At 38.7% G+C, this 13,710-nt stretch overlaps 1 protein-coding gene across 1 annotated transcript in view; it reads left to right on the top strand.

Annotated features, from left to right (window-relative positions):
* Nucleotides 1-2,766, top strand: part of PPP2CB (protein phosphatase 2 catalytic subunit beta) — a 32,821-nt gene extending 30,055 nt beyond the window's left edge. The window contains exon 7 of the mRNA XM_001493873.7: nucleotides 2,064-2,766. Coding sequence (XP_001493923.2) covers nucleotides 2,064-2,136 — 73 coding nt within the window. The 3' untranslated portion in view covers nucleotides 2,137-2,766. The remainder of the gene's footprint in view (nucleotides 1-2,063) is intronic.
* The last annotated feature ends 10,944 nt before the right edge of the window (nucleotides 2,767-13,710 follow it).

A 13,710-nucleotide genomic window follows, 5' to 3' on the forward strand; every position in this document is an offset into this window, starting at 1 on the left:
AGAAACACTGTACCTAAGATCCACAGAACACTTCACTCAGCAACAGCAGAATACAGAGTCTTTTCAAATGCACAGGAAACATTGTCCAAGACTGACCATATGCTAAGCCATAAACCAATCCTCCATGAATTTAAGAAGATTGGAATCATACAAACTATTTTCTCTAAACACAATGGAATGAAATTAGAAATCAATAACAGGAGGAAGATTTCTAAATATGTGGAAATTAACACACTCCTAAATAACCTATGGGTCAAAAAAGAAATCACAAGGGAAATCAGAAAATACTTGAGATGAGTCAAAACAAAAACACAGTGTACCAAACAGATGCAGTGAAAGCAGTGTTTTCAGGGAAGTCTATAGCTGTAAATGCTTATACTAAAAATCAAGAAAGATCTCAAATCAATAACCTAACTTTATTTTATTATTACTATTTTTTTGGTGAGGAACATTGGCCCTGAGCTAACATCTGTGCCAGTCTTCCTCTGTTTTGTATGTGGGACACCGCCACAGCATGCTTGATAAGCAGAGTGTAGGTCTACACCCGGGATCCTAATCCGTGAACCCAGGGCCGCCAGAGCAGAGTGTGAGGACTTAACCAGTACACCACTGGGCTGGCCCCCAGTAACCTAACTTGACACTGTAAGGACCTTGAAAAAGAGCAAACTAAACCCAGTGTAAGCAATGGAAGGGAATAAAGTTAAGAGTGGAAATAAAATGGAGTAGTGAAAAAAGAGTAGAGAAAATTAACGAATTCAAGGGTTGGTTCTTTTAAAAGATAAAAAAAATTGAGAAGACTTAACTAGACTGGGCAAAAAAAAAAAGAATGAAGACACATAACCAAAATCAGTATACACCTTACTGAAATAAAAGAATTATAGGGGTATATACAGTGAATCTCTGTATAGCAACAAATTAGGTATCTTGGATGAAATGGACAAATTCCTAGAAAGACAAAAACTACCAAAACTGACTCTAGAAATACAAGTGAAGAAGTTGAATTACTAATTTTAAAACTTCCTACAAAGAAAAGCCAAGGCCTGCTTGGCTTCACTGGTGAATTGACCAAATATTTAAAAAGAAATTAACACCAAACCTTCACAAACACCTGCAAAAAAACAAGAAGGATCACTTCCCAACTCTTTCTTTGAGGCCTGTGTTACACCAATACTCTTCATGCATATAGATGCAAAAATCTGCAACAAAGTACTAACAAACCATATCTATGAATATGTGAAAAGAATTATGCTCCATGACCAAATGGGATTTATTCCAGGAATGCAAGGTTGGTTCAAAATGTAAAAATCAGTCAAGGTAATAAGCCATATTAAGAGAATAAAGGACAAAAATCACATGATCATCTCAGTAAAGCCAGAAAAAGCATTCGTTGAAATCTAACACCGTTTCATAATAAAAATACTCAACAAACTAGTCAAAGAAGGGAACTTCCTCATCCTGATAAAGGTCATCTACAAAAAACCCACAGCTAATGTCTTCTGAGCTAACATCTGTTGCCAATCTTCCTCTTTTTGCTTGAGGAAGATTGTCACTGAGCTAACATCTGTGCCAGTCTTCCTCTATTTTGTATGTGGGATGCTGCCACAGCATGGCTTCATGAGCAGTGTGTAGGTCTGCACTTGGGATCCCAACTGGCAAAGCGCAGGCTGCCAAAGTGGAGCATGTGAACTTAACTGCTATACCACTGGGCCGGCCCCTAACTTCATTCTTAATAGTGAAAAACTGGATGCTCTCCCCCTAAACTCAAGAACAAAATAAGCGTGTCCACTCTCACCATTTCCGTTCAACTCATAATAAGATTACAAACGTTTTATGCCAGACACCCACCAGACATTTTGTCTGCTTAACTTTCCCCGATAACTCTGAGCTAGTTTTTGGAAGAGAAGACCTGCAGTGCCGTGCTCAGGGTCGGTCCTGTCCTAAACGGCACGGGAAAGGTGGAAACCAGGACTGCTCTTTCTACTACAGTGTCTTGTTCTTTGTTGATTTATTTGCTTGCAAATTCAAATCCTTTAACCATGCGCTTTCTTTTTTGTCATTCACAGCCTTCAGTTTGACCCAGCACCTCGTCGTGGAGAGCCTCATGTTACCCGGCGCACCCCAGACTACTTCCTGTAATTCCTCCTGGGAAAACCTGCCTTTCTATGTGGAAGTATACCTGGCTTTTTAAAATATATATATTTAAACACCAAACAAAAAAAAGCAACAGTAATCTGTGTGTTTCTGTAACAAATTGGGATCTGTCTTGGCATTAAACCATATCATGGACCAAAATGTGCCATACTAATGATGAGCATTTAGTACAATTTGAGGTTGAAACCGAGTACGACACTATGTTCTAGATGGGTCAGTCTTAACAGTTTGCCTGCTGTGTTTGTAGTAGCCATTTTCCTGGACTGTTCAAGCAAAAAAGGTAACTAACTCCTTCATCTCCTTTCGCACTTACTTGGAAATTTTAGTTATAGTGTTAACTGGCATGGATTAATAGAGTTGGAGTTTTATTTTTAAGAAAAATTCACATGCTAACTTCCATTTAATCCATTACCCTTTATTTTATTGAAATGTATAATTAACTTAACTGAAGAAAAGATTCTTGGGAGTATGTTGTCATAACATTTAAAAAGATTTCCATTCATTTAAACTAAATTACTGTTTTATGTTGATCTGCATATTTCTGTATATTTGTCATGACAGTGCTTGCATCCTATTTGATGTACTGAGCAAATAAACTTTCCATTTTAAACAAAAGCATTGATTTACTGTGGTATGCTTTAAATGAAAGTTTTACTATTTTGAAACTTGATATAAAATCTCTTGACCTTTAATAAACAGTTACATTGAGGTAATTTAAATGTAATGTTCTTTGTATGGGGCATATTTTCAGAAGAAGGAGATTCAAATAGTAGCTGATAACTTTTAGACCATAAAAATAGCCATTTTTATTTCTAAACATGATTTCCTTAGGTAAATTTGTATTAATGTATTCACATTTTTAAGTATGGTTTTTATGCTAAAATTGTAGAATATTGTATAGCTGGGAAGAATCTTTTAAAAACTAAAATATGTGTTATTTTACCTTTACCTTTTGATCTAGAAGTGAGAATAAATCTCCACAAGAGAGTTTAGTAGACATAGTAGTAATAGTACTATTCAGATGTATGATATAAATTCCGAACAGTAGACAGGAAAACATGGAGTGAGGGTGGCGGTGGAAGACACAAGAGAAGAAACTCAATATTTAAAATCTTTATAAAAGAAAACGAGGGGCCGGCCCCATGGCCAAGTGGTCAAGTTCGTGTGCTCCGCTTTGGCAGCCCAGGGTTTCATCAGTTGGGATCCTGGGCGCAGACACGGCACCGCTCGTCAGGCCATGCTGAGGCAGCGTCCCACATAGCACAACCAGCAGCCCTCACAACTAGAACGTACAACTATGTACTGGGGAGGCTTTGGGGAGAAGAAGAGGAAAATAAAAGAAGATTGGCAACAGATGTTAGCTTAGGTGCCAGTCTTTAAAAAAAAGAAAATGAGACAGTAGAAATAAGTATAAATATCTCAAAATTGTAGTCAATTAAATGGCTTGAATTCTCTAGTTAAAAGATAAAGGGTCAAATTTGATTTTTAAAAAAGTCCAGCCATGTACTGATGACAAGACATACACCTAAAGCAAAATGACTTGGATAGGTTGAAAATAAAAGGATGGAATAGCCCAAGACACTAAACAAAGGAAATCTAGAATAGCCATGTTAATATTAAAATAGACTTTGAGACAAAATTTAGGAACAGAGGATTAATACAAATAAACTTAGTAACTCACAATTCTAAACCTGTGTGTACATACTGAAATATCCTCAATATGTTAAAACCAAAAATCCTTAGAAATGCAGAGACAGATTGACAGGTTTTCATTACCATGGCAGATTCCAACTCACTTCCCTATTGTTAAGTCAAAAAAAGATGTAGATTTGAATAACACATTTTAATAAGATTGATATAATGAACATATCTAGATCTCTGCACCCTAACAGAATTCACATTCTCATCAAGTTTATATGGGCCTCTTAAAATTTATAAAAATTATTGGGCCATTAAGGCAAGTCTCAAAAACTTTCAAGAAGTTCATATATGGCACCAAATTATCGGACTAGAAGGCAGTTAATTTAAGAAATCAATAGCAAAAGTACAATTTTTAGACATAACTATTCATTTTGAAATTTAAAAGATAGGAGGTGGCTGTTACAAAAATAAAAAAGGTCAAAGATGAAATAATGGAAATTTTAAATCCTGTGAAATCAAATTTAGAAAAACTGAGTGCTTATGAAAATACATATTAAAATGTGTGGACAAAACATCTAGAATAGCCAAAACAATTTTGAAAAGTAAGAACAAAGAGTACTTTCACTTCCCTATGTCAAAACTTAGTGTTAAAAAGTACAGTTTGCAAGACAGTATAGGCGTAAGCATAGACATATAGATCAATGAGCAGAGCTGAGAATCCAGAAATAAATCCTTACACTTGTAGTCAAGTGTCTTTTGAAAAAGTGGCTAGGCGATTCATTGAGAGGATGCTCTGTTCAAGTGGTGTTAGGACAATTGTATATCCACGTGCCAAAGGATGAACTTAAGATGCTTACCTCACTGTACACAAAAATTCTCTAAATATGGATCATAGACTAAGAGCTGAAACAAAGTTTTACAAGAAAACGTAGAACCCCTTCGAGACCGTGGGTTAGGAAAGGATTTCTTAGATAAAATACCAAAAACATGGTTTTAAAATTGATAAAAATTTAAAACTTTTGTGCTTCAAAGGACAGAAATGAAAAGACAGCACACTTAGAGAAAATATTTGCAAAACACATACTTAATAAAGGACTCCTATCCAGATTTTTAAAGAATTCTTACCACTCAAGACAACCTAATCGGAACACCGGTAGACAATGTGAATAGACATTTCACCAAAGAAGATACACACATGGCTCTAATAAGTACATGAAAAAATCAATATCTCATAGTCATTAGGGGAATGTAAACTAAAAGCACAATTGAGACACTATTTCACACCCATTAGAAAGGCAATCATACATAAGACTTTCTTATTTATTAACAAATATTAGTGAGAATGTGGGGAAATTGGAACTCTCACACATTGCTATCAAAACATGGAAAATGATGCAGCCGCGTTGGGAAACAGTTGGCAACTTCTTAAACGTAAAATTACCTTATGACCCAGCCATTCCACTTCTACCTATCTACCCAAGAGAAATTAAAATACATGTTCACACAAAGACATGCATGCGAATGTCCATCAACTGTTGAATGGATAGACAAAATAGATTCATACAATGGTAAACTACCATTAATAAAAAGGAATGAACTGAAACATTACAACACAAATGAACTTCAAAACATACTAGTGAAAGAAGCCAGACATGAGAAATTACAATTATATGATTCTATTTATATAAAATGTGCAGAAAAGACAAGTTTATAGAGACAAGTAGATTAGTGGTTGCCTGAGGCTGGCCAGTGGGAATGGGAATTAACTGTAAATGGGCATGAGGGGTCTTATTGGAATGATGAAAACGTTCCAAAATCGATTTATGGTCATGGTTTCTCCATTTGGTAAATTCATTAAAAATGTTTGAACTGTACCCTTTAAATGCAAAAATGTATGTAAAATATACCTCAATGAAGCTGTTTATAGAACAAAATAAAACTTGTACAATGCAACCAGTCTGTAGGGGAAATTTACAACTAACTGCTTGCATTGTAACAGGAGAAGCTGAAAAGTAATGAGCTAAGTGTTTACTAGTCCATGAAAGTTAAAAGATTAAAAGCAAATATCAAAAGAAATAAAAGATTCAAAAGAAAAGATCAACCGAACCAAAGTTGGTGCTTGACAAGACTAATAAATATAAAGAAAAACATTCTGAAGACACAAATAAAAGCATGAATTTGCAAACTAAAAGATACAGAAGAGATTAAAAAATTGAGGGTACTATGAATAACATCTGCCAATAAATTTGAAAAGTAATGAGCAATTACCAGAGTATTGTCGCCTTATCAAACTGACTCAAGAATAGTCTAAAATACTGCCGTTACTGTTAAAGAAATTGAATTACTCATTTAAGTCTTATAAAGCATACACTAGAAACCAATGTTCGTAGCAGCATTATTCACAACAACCAAAAGGTGGAAACAACCCAATGTCCATCAATAGACAAATGGATAAACAAAATGTGGTAGAGTATTATTCAGCCATAAAAAGAAAGGAAATTCTGATACATGTTACAACATGGATGAACCTTGAAAACATGTAACAAACCAGACAGGAAAGTTGTATAATTCCACTTATATGAGGTACCTAGTAGAGAACAGGCAAATTCACAGAGACAGAAGGTAGAATAGAGATTACCAGAGGCTGGAGGGAGGAGAGGAAGGAGGCAATGGGGAGTTGTTATTCAATGGGTACAGAGTTTTGGATGATGAAAAAGCTCTGGAAATAGATAGTGATGATGGTTGTACAATATTGTGAACACACTTAAGGCCACTGAATTGTACACTTTAAAATGGCAGGTTTTGTTATATATTTAAATATTCACACATGAAGGAAAAAAAAACCTCCTGGGATTTTGACTAGGATTGTATTGAGTCTCTATTATTTTGGGGAGAATAAACATTTTTCACATTAAGTGTAACAGTCCATGGAGATGGCATATACATCCTTTAAATCTCCCTTAATTTCTCTCGACAATGTATTACAATATTTGATGTAGAAGTCTTGCCATCCAGCCATATTTGATTTTTAAATACTGTTGTAAATGACACCTTTCTTTGAATTTTATTTTCTAATTGTTTATTGATGATAAATAGAAATAAAAGTGATTTTTAAAAATATTTTGCTTGACGCCACAACTAGAAGGACCCACAACTAAAATATACAACTATGTACTGGGGGGATTTGGGGAGAAAAAGCAGAAAGACAAAACATTGACAACAGTTGTTAGCTCAGGTGCCAATCTAAAAAATACATATATATATATATATTTTGCTTGTGTTCAGTAGCCATACTAAACACACATTTCTTTTTTTTATTACAAAATCATGTTGTCTGTGAATCCAAAGCTTTTTTCTTCCTTCCTAGTCTTTATGACTTTTCTTGCATGTTTCGTATTGATTAGCTAAGACAAACAGTATCATGTTAGCTGTAGGGTTTTTTGGAGGTATTTATCCCTTACTACTGTTTCTTTTAGGCAGCATGTATTTTTTTTAAAACAATCAAACACTCTGTCTTTAACAGAGGGTGTATAGACTATTTACATTTAGTGTGATTATTGGCGTAGGTCAGGTTTAAATCTGTCATCTTGCCATTTGTTTTCTATTTGTCCCCTACATTCTTTTTCTCTTTTCCTTAATTCTTTTGGTTTAATTTAATAGTTTTTATTCCATTTCTCTTTAGTGACTTATTAGCTGTCCCTCTTTGCTTCGTTACTTTAGTGGTTGCGCTGGGATTTGCGGTACAGACGTCGTTAATGTACAGCCTACCTTCCAGTGATGTTACGCCACTTCGTGTTTGCCATAGGAGCCTCCTAATAGTGTTCTTCCATTTATCCCCTCTCAAACTTTGTGCTACTTTTGTCATACATCTTTCATTTACATATATTAAAAGTCCCATATAACTATTGCTTTTGATTAGACAGATTTTCATTTAAAGGGATTTAAATAATAAGAACTTTTATGTACTTACTCTTGTGAATATATGCTATTTCCAGTGCTCTTCATTCCTTTGTGTAAATTCATCTTTTTGTCTGGCATATTTTTTCCTCTGCCTTGAAGACGTACTTGAATATTTTTTTTACAGCGCAAGTCTGCTGGTGATGAATTCCTTCAACTTTTGGATGCCTTAAAAGCTGTTTATTGCATGTTCATTTTTGAAAGATATTTTCACGAGATATAGAATTTTATCATTGCTCATAGACTCAGAGCCGATAGGCCTCAAATTCCCCTGACGGCGAGCTGGCTGCTGTTATGTGCTTAGGGTAGGGGTTGAGGTGCTAGGTTTTCTGTGTTCGTGATCCCCGCTCCGCTTTCCATTGTCCCTGCATCCCTGTATCAGAGACAGGGTCTCTCTCCTCGCTCTCACCCCTGCCCCAGCTGCAGACTGCTGTTGCTTGCGACTCGGTGCTAAGCTCCCGGCAGGGGCAGGTGAGGGCCCCTCTTGTCCCAGTTCTTCGGAGGCGAGCTTTTCTCAGCATCCCCGCCCCTCCTGCCCGTGGCAGCCAAACTCTGCCTTCTAACTGTGGTTGGGCTGGGCTGACTGTTCTCCCGCGGCTGTAGCAAACATCTGTTTGGTATGTGTATCTGCCCCTCCCCCAGGAGTAGAGAATTTTTTCTTGTACCCTTCCCCCAGAAGCAATAAATCTTTGCCTGTGTCCTGGGGGAGGCACGTGGATTTTGCTTCTTACTGCTTCTCCAGAAGCAGTAAATCTTTGCCGCTGTCCTGTGGTCATAGTACTTGGTGTTCCTACCACCCCCAGCAGGTTCAGACTTCGGCTTTGTAGGGGAGACGGATCCTGGGAAGCTAGTGGGGTTTTGAGCTTGTTCCTCCTCAGCCACCATCACCTCCCGGTTGGCACCGCGGTCGGCCTCCTCTGGTCTTTTGCGCGGCGCTCACGCCTTCTCGTGAACCTGGTGAAGGCCGATGGAGAAGAGCTTTCCGGTGAGTGGGAGCTCCCTTCGTGTCTGAGGCCCCCAGCCAGGACTGGCTTCACAGGGGGTGACCCGTGCACTGACGCGTAGCACCAAACCTCGAAGGGCCATGTGCTTGGTTTAATGCTCTGCTGTCACCATGTGGAATTCTTCATTTTTGAGCAAGCATTCTTGTATTTTCATTTTGCACTAAGACCCACAGATTAAATACCCAGTCGTGTCCCAGAATGATGCCGTAGCCCACACTTGGGCTTTAAAAGTGTTGTTGTCTTCTTTGAATTTTCCTCATCTTCTTATCTATCAGCCACCTTTTCTCCCACGCTCTGCCAAAGGGAAGAGGCCACATGTCCTGTCTCTCCTGGAATTCAGGTTCTGGGATTGCTTGCAGCCTCGGTGGTCTGAGGGCTCAAAAAGGTGACCATTTGACATCGTCCAGCTGTTTCTTGTTGTTAGGGTGGGAGAAACATTCTTCTACATACTCAGTGGAAATCCCAAACTGCTGTATGGTTCAGAACTTGGTTATTTTTAGGATCTCAATGTCAGTTAGCAGAACAATTAACTGATTAAGGCTAGTTCCCCTCCTCGTAAAGGGGAATGTCACATTTCTTTTAAAATTTCCTTGAGAGAAAAGATGGCTTTGTGTTTTTTAATTTCTTTTCTCCCCACAGCAAAACACCTCTTCGTGTCACTGTCATAATAGTAGAACAACCTGAAGTGACATTTATAGGTTGTTTTGATAACAGGTGGCTATTGTATTATTACTCAAATGAGATCTCCCATATCAGTGCATTACAGTGAGGGAGAGAGTTTACGAAGTGAAGCGTAAACAGAGATGAAGAGTAGCACAATGGGGGGAATTCTCTAAATAAGGATATGTGGCTTGTGTGCCAGAGATATATAGGTAACACAGTGCGCTCCTGACCCTTTTGACCACACACTATTTTTAGATACTCAGAATATTCTTTAGTATACTAAAGATGTAGGTCTTTTAAATTCTTCAATTTCATTCCTTCACTGAAATATATTATTAAAAATAATAATAAACCGGCTAACTTGAAACAAGATTCAAGTGAGTTTTTCCTGGGGCTATTTTTTTTTCTTTTTGAGGAAGATTTGCCCTGAGCTAAAAACTGCCAATCCTCCTCATTTTGCTGAGGAAGACTGGCCCTGAGCTAAGGTCCATGCCCATCTTCCTTTACCTTATACGTAGGATGCCTACCACAGCATGTCTGCACCCGGGATCCGGACTGGTGAACCCCAGGCCGCCAAAGCAGAACGTGTGAACTTAACCGCTGCACCACCGGGCCGGCCCCTATTTTTTTTTGTTTATGTAAAGCTGTCTGAAGTCACAGCTTTCTCATATATCACTTGAAAAATTTACAAATCTATCCCTTTTTTATCTTAAACCTGTTGATATCTTTCAACATTTTGTCATGGAAAATTATACAGAAGTAGAAAGAGTATCAGGTACCTCAATGTACCTTTTACTTAACTTTAATATTTATTCATCTATATTCTCACCTGCTGTTCCCCTGTTCAGATTTTGAAGCAAATTTTGACCATAACTCCTATCATATTGTAGTATGTATCTTTAGAGATAAGGATTATCTCTCTCACCTAACCACAATACCATCATCACACCTAGAAAAAATAATTCCTTAATCATATGTTTCTAATTTTTCCAACTCATTGCAAGAGGACTACAGTATAAAGGAATAGTATTATTAACCAAGAATCTAAAGATTTAAGGCGTCTGTGGCTCCTTTCCCTAAATTCAGAGAAAGAATTAGCGTTTGTAACCAAGGAAACAATTAACTATCTCTATTTTTAGCCCTTTAGTTGTACATGCAACTGATAGTGTTTTCTCTTTGTGTTAAAGAAAAAAACATTGCCACCCAAGAAATGGCCGTAATGATTTTTGTGTTAGAAATTGGGGGGGATGAGAGAAATCTTTATTCCACAAATTTTAGAAACTATTGGTTAATGGCTGAAATTTTGGCTTTGTAAAAGATAACAAAGTCTTTCCTTCATGGTAATAATCATCTTCTGTAGTCAATATCCTTGGAAATACATGTGGATGGACAACTGAAACTAGAGCCTGTGAAAGTCTGTGATCAGAACAGGTAAATATGGAAATGCTCCTTGTTTTTCTTTTGCATTTCTATTTGCATTTGGGTCTATTTCAAAGAATAATGGAAGCTTACTGAATCTTTGAAAAGGACCCTGATAAAGAGATATCAACAACTAGAGAAACTAAAGACTCTACCCAGAAAAGCAAGTCATTCCTAAGGATGTCTTTATATTGTTGGGGAAAATGCCCTGAATATTTCTTGTATCAGTTATCTATTGCCACACAACAAATTTCCCCAAAATGTTACAGCTTAAAGCAACATTTATTATCTCCCACCATTTCTGTGGGTCAGAAATCCAGGAGCGGCTTAGCTGGGTGGTTCTGGCTCCAGGTCTCTTATTAGGTTGAGTCAAGGGCTCCGCCAGGCCAGCAGTCTCCGGGATGATTGGGGCTGGAGGATTCACTCCGAGCTCACTTAGCAGCTATTGGCAGGGGGCTTTAGTACCTGGACACGTGGTCCTCTCCACTGGGCTGCTAACAACACGGTTTCCATCAGAGTAATTGATGAGACAGAGACAGAACCAAGACAGAAGCACAGTCCTTTATAATCTAATCTAAGAAGGGACATATCAGTACATCTGGTTAATTCTATTGGTCATCATACTGATCAACCTAGGTATGTTGTGGGAGGGAACAGCACAAAAGTGTGAATACCAGGACAGAGGGATCATTGGGGGCCACTTTGGAGGCTGGCTCCCATAGCCTGCCTCAACCCCCAATGATTCATTGCCTCCCAAGGAACACAAAAGTCACGTCCCATTACAGCATCAGTGCAAAGTCCAGAATCTCATCATCTAAATCAGGTCCAGGTGTGGGTGAGACGACTAGGGTATATGCAGTTCTTAAGTACAGCTCTCCAGCACAGTTTCTCCTGATCTGCAGGCCTGTCAACTAGAGAAGCGTTACTGTTCCCCCCCGCCCCCCAAACAGTGGTGGGATAGACAGGATGAGCCTGTTCAGAAGGACTGAAAATGAGAGACACGGAAGTTCCTGGTCCCTGAGCAGTTCTGAAACCCAACTGGGCAAGTGATAGAAATTCCCTGACTAGAACTGGGTCCTACTCCTGCCAGGAAATGACTTTCCAACGGCTCTTGACTCAGCCCTCGGAGGGCCTGGGCTCACCTTCTGTCATTCTTTTCATGAAAGGTGGCACAGGTTTACAGCAGAGCTGTTTCTTCAGCTTGCTTCCTGCCTGCAGACTTTTGGGGGTCCAAAGGCCTCTTTTATCACTTCTCTCCTTCAGTCCAAGCTGTCCGGGTTACTGCTAATAGAATTGTTTCTAAAACTTGGAGTCTTCTGTGAATCTCATTTTGAGGCATCACCTTTGATATTTCTCAGGTCTTAACAAAGGATCTTACTATTAGACTGTTGGCTTAATCTTTATATCACACTTTCCTGAGAGTACCCTTGATTTGATCTTTGCTCTGAAGCCATTTCTTACTTTTAGCATTATTTGCCACCTGGAAAGGCTGAGAATCTTCCAAACCAGTGAGCCCTGGTTCCTTTTTAAGTCCTTTCTTTAGCTTGTCTCTTTCCTCTCACATTCTACTATGAGCAGCAAGAAGAAACCAGGAAGCCTTTTCAATACTCTGGGTGGAAATATATTTAGCTCGATCACTTAATTCATTTGCTATTTTCCACTTCCCACATAACTGCCGGTGATGGTGTTGCTAGACTTTCTGTCCCTATATAACAAGGATTTCCCTTCCTCCAGTTCCAGTAATATTTACCTCACTTTCCTGCAAGTCCCACCTCCAGCTTTATCAAAGACTACGAGCCTTATATCAACAATTTCAAGGCACTTTACTTTCAGCAACACACTCCTCAAAGCCCACCGCCGGGGTGCAAAGCCACGCCCACATTTTAGGATTTTGTTATGGCAACACCTCACTTACAGATTCCAAAATCTGTATGTTCTCTATTGCTCCCTAACAAATTAACTCAAAACTTGGCCCGTTAAAAGTATTTATTATCTCACTAATCATGAGGGTCAGGAAGCTGGGGGCATTTAGCCAGGTGGTTCAGGCTCAGGGCTCTCACAAAGTAGCCATCAAGCTGTTGGCCGGAGCTGCAGTCTCTGAAGACTTGACTGGGGCTGGAGGTCCAGCTTCAAGCTTTCTCACATTGCTGTTGGCTGGAGGCTTCAGCTCCTCGCACGTGGACCTGTCCAGGAGGCTGCTCACAACACTGGTCACACAAACCCATGCTGACACACTGTGGGAGGCAGGGATCACTGGGGCTACCCCAGAGGCTGCCACATCTTCCAAGTGGCATAATTACTTGGTAGCTTTCACAATAATGTTTCTTAAAAAGGTCCAAAAATGTGGGGTCTTTTGTACATGAGCATAGAAAAGTCTGGCAGGACATACAGAAAACCATGATGTTAGTTATGTTTATTTCTGGGTATTGGGATTATGGGTGATTTTAATTAGTTTTGGTAACTTTGTAAAGTTCTGAAACACTTTCACAATTAATTTATAATCAGGAAAAAAATGTTGCGTATTTTTCAATGTGGGATATTCCAGAGACAAAAAAAAAGGTAAAAGTTGAGAAAACTTATTATTTTCAAACATGCATTAAGCACCTACTATATACTAGGTATTTTTTTTTCTGCTTCTTATTCTTCTTCTCCCCAAAGCCACCCAGTATGAAGTTGGATATTCTAGTTGTGAGTGCCTCTAGTTGTGCTGTGTGGGACACTGCCTCAGCGTAGCCTGATGAGCAGTGCCATGTCTGCACCCCGGATCCGAACTGGCAAAACCCTGGGCCACCGAAGCGGAGTGCACAAACTTAACCACTCAGCCACAGGGCCAGCCCCCTACTAGGTACATTTAAGGGAAAAAAAAGACATAACC

The sequence above is a fragment of the Equus caballus genome, chromosome 27, assembly GCF_041296265.1.
Source record: "Equus caballus isolate H_3958 breed thoroughbred chromosome 27, TB-T2T, whole genome shotgun sequence".
NCBI lineage: Eukaryota > Metazoa > Chordata > Mammalia > Perissodactyla > Equidae > Equus > Equus caballus.